The 3714-nt window shown below is 34.5% G+C and overlaps 1 protein-coding gene across 1 annotated transcript; it reads right to left on the bottom strand.

Annotated features, from left to right (window-relative positions):
• Positions 1-1998: 1998 nt before the first annotated feature.
• Positions 1999-3359, bottom strand: LOC130735660 (uncharacterized; the record flags this gene model as incomplete). The annotated part of the gene is made up of 1 exon (XM_057587578.1): positions 1999-3359. A coding segment is annotated over one exon (1269 nt), but the record flags the coding sequence as incomplete, so codon positions are not given.
• Positions 3360-3714: the final 355 nt, after the last annotated feature.

The following is a 3714-nucleotide window of genomic DNA, read 5'->3' on the forward strand; positions in this document are numbered from 1 at the left end:
GATTACATTCCTTGTTCTGAAAATAAATTTGTAAATAAATTTATTAAATTAGAGGAACCATTTATTTCACAATTTAATTGTAAGATATGAGATTTGATTCCAAAAGTATGCGACTAGTGTGATATTCATAATCGAGTGACCCGAATTGTGAGTCGACATTTTAGTGTTTGCCAAAGACCAATCAAATGCTAGTTCAGATTTTGTTTTTTGAAAAGGTGGTGTGGGACTGTGGGTTAAAAAACACCAAGGTGCTAAAAGTATTTCCCTCACTGGATGCGTTCTTTTTTGTTCGGTCTTCAGCTATCAACAGGTATGCATTTTTTTTTGGGTCGGACATGGATATGCTAATCTTAGTTTTTGCTTGCGAATATGTTGGGCTGGCCTTATTTTCTTTCCATTCCACTGTTCACGAAAGATGACTAGCTACTTATTATAGATGAAATTAAAAAAAATGTTTGATCAATAAAAAAAATTAACATTTTTTCTTGAAATTATAAAATAACTGATAGTAAGGATTATATGACAAGACATAGATTTATATAATTCAAAAAAACTTAAAATGGAGTTAATGATAAAAAATGAATTCTATTAAAAAAAATGATAAAAAATGAATTAAAAAATAATAATTATATCAATATCTCTTCATGTATATTTTTACAACCATGAATACACCCATACTAGTCATGCTATGCTTTATAAAAAAAAAGTTTAATTTCTATGCATTGGCGATATAAAGTTTTTTTACACCGTCAACTAATCACATTTCAAGGATGTGAGAAAATCTGTATTTTATTTAATTTTATTAATTAACGGGGCATATCCTTACAATTTGAATGGTTGACGGTGTAAAAAAACTTTACACTGTCGGTACATTATTCTTTTTCTCAAAAAAAAGTTTTCTAAATAACTCGGGTTAAATTACCGTAGTGCTAGATTAACTAATAATATTTAAGATAATGAATTATGAATTTCATATTTAATTACTTATTTTAAATATAATTGATCAATGATATTTAAAACCTACGTACGTCATTTTAAATATCATTGATAAATAAACTTTACCTACATCATTTACACAACCTCACACTAAGATCATATAGAATGTGAGATTACTTTCTCCACATGTTGATTGTGTTTTCTTTTTCTTTTTTGGTTAAAACATGTTGATTTTCTACTTAGTACATCACAATCACAAATTTATTCTAATGCTACAATGAACAATTACTTGAACGTCTCTAGTACTATTGTGGGCATGCCAATTCCAACCAACTTGACAAGGCTATATCATAAGGGGGTAGTAAAGCAAAACAGCAAAAGCGAAATTGTATCACGTTAGACAAAACATGTGGGCATGTGTGGGTCAGGGGATTCCAACCAAAAACCAGTGAAGGTACCTCATGGATACAGATACATACAATTAATGGTAGCTAATATTAGTCTTGCCAAAAACAAAACGAATAAAGTGAATGAGCATAGCCTGCACACATGATGAACACTGTGAACAAGTTAAAGGATTTTGATGATCAATAATGAACCCAAAAAGATGTTACATCACATCTCCTTGCATCTCAGACCATATAATGGTTAAACAAAAAATGTTTTGTTTAACCCTTTTCTACCCCACTTTTTCTCTTCCCAACACTCCACATCATCTTTTCTCTCCAATTCAACAAACTTTCAACAATTACCCACTCCAATGGTTTTGTTTAACTTTCAACACCCTACCCCACCACTCACCACTCACCCTACCCCACCACTTTTTTATTTCACATTTTTTATTTAATTTTATATTTTTGTTTTTATAATTACATAAAATTTCAATTATCGATTTAAATTAAATTAAAACAATAAACACTTAACAATTTGTTTTTTTTTTAATATAGACTTTTTTTTAAAAAAATATAGACTATAATTTTTTTTTTCTTAACTTAAAATGCAAGACAACAAACTAAGCATACAAGAATTTATTTTACTTTCTTAAAATAAAATGCAAGATAACAAACTAAGCACACAATATCTTAAAATGCAAGACAAGGGAAAACTAAGCACACAACACACAAATAACGTAAATAGTACGATACAAATCATCTTCAATCCTGAGACATTCCAAACTTTGCCCAGATTTGCTTCACTAGATCTGCTTGCAGTTCATGATGAACATTTGAATCACGCAACTCGGATCTAGCACGCACATGATTTGCAAAAGCGGGTAAAACCTCGGTCGAGTATGGTTGCTGTGTACTAGATCCACCTTCCCCAGATTGCTCAAAATCGGTCCAACGTTGAGCATATGAATCTCGTTCATCCTCAACAATCATATTATGTAATATGATGCATGACCTCATAATGATACTCAAGTCATCTATGTCCCACAAGCGAGCTGGTTCACGGATGATTTTAAAACGAGCTTGAAGAACTCCAAATGCACGTTCGATGTCCTTCCGACATCCCTCCTGAACTTTTGCAAATAACTTATCGGGTTCACTTTGAGGAAGTCTAATCGTTTTGACGAAAGTTGGATAAGAAGGATAGATACCATCGGCTAGATAGTATGCCATATTATAGGGACGACCATTCACAAAGAAATTCACAGCTGGAGTCTTTCCCTGTTCCACGTCATCAAACACTGGTGACCGATCTAGAACATTGATGTCGTTCAACGTTCCAGGACATCCAAAAAAGGCATGCCAGATCCATAGGTCATAAGTTGCAACTGCTTCAAGAATAACTGTTGTGGTTCCCTTATCCCCTCTAGTAAATTGACCTTCCCATGCTTTAGGACAATTTTTCCACTCCCAGTGCATGCAGTCAATACTCCCGATCATGCCTGGGAACCCCCGCATGTCATTAGCATGTAGTATTCTTTGCAGGTCTTCTTGGGTTGGTGCTCTCAGGTACTGTTGCTCATACAATCGTATGATTCCTTTACAGAATCTACGTAAACACTCCAATGCTGTAGTACCTCCAATTTTGATGTACTCATCGACCGCATCTGCTGCCACACCATATGCTAACATTCGCATTGCTGTGGTACATTTTGCTAAGGGTGATATACCTTGTTTATTGGCTGCATCAACGCGTTGGGTGAAGTAGTTATCACTACTTGAAAGGTCACCAACGATTCGAAGGAAAAGATGTTTTTGCATCCGGTACCGACGACGAAACATTGCATCGTCATATGTAGGCTCATTGGTAAAGTAGTCGCCAATTAGCCTCTGGTTTGCCTCTGTATGATCTCTACCGAGATATTTTCTACTACGAGGTGCAGTATCTTCTCGAATTTTTCTTCGACGCTCTCTAAATCGGTTGAGTACATAAGCTTCTTCAATTTGACTACTTTGAATGTATGCTGCAAGATCAAAAGGACACTCAGATGGATCCATTTTTTGTGAAATTTGAAGTAGATTGGAAGAGATTTGGGATATTGGTACATCAATGGATCTATGAGTCCATATAAGTAGGTACATTGAATGGTGGTTGAGTGCCGGATTTGAAATAAGTTATCAACCAGAGTTAATTATCGGAAAAGGACAAGATTCGAATTGAGTGGCACATATTCAAACACAGTTACCCGAGAATCATAAAAGCCAAACACTACTGACCTAACACCACGGGCAAATTATTAAAGAAAACAGTACAGACTTGACACCACTGGTGGATTTGAAACAAGTTGTCGGAAAAGGACAAGATTCGAATTGAGTGGTACATATTCAA

Source organism: Lotus japonicus, chromosome 2 (genome assembly GCF_012489685.1).
Source record: "Lotus japonicus ecotype B-129 chromosome 2, LjGifu_v1.2".
NCBI lineage: Eukaryota > Viridiplantae > Streptophyta > Magnoliopsida > Fabales > Fabaceae > Lotus > Lotus japonicus.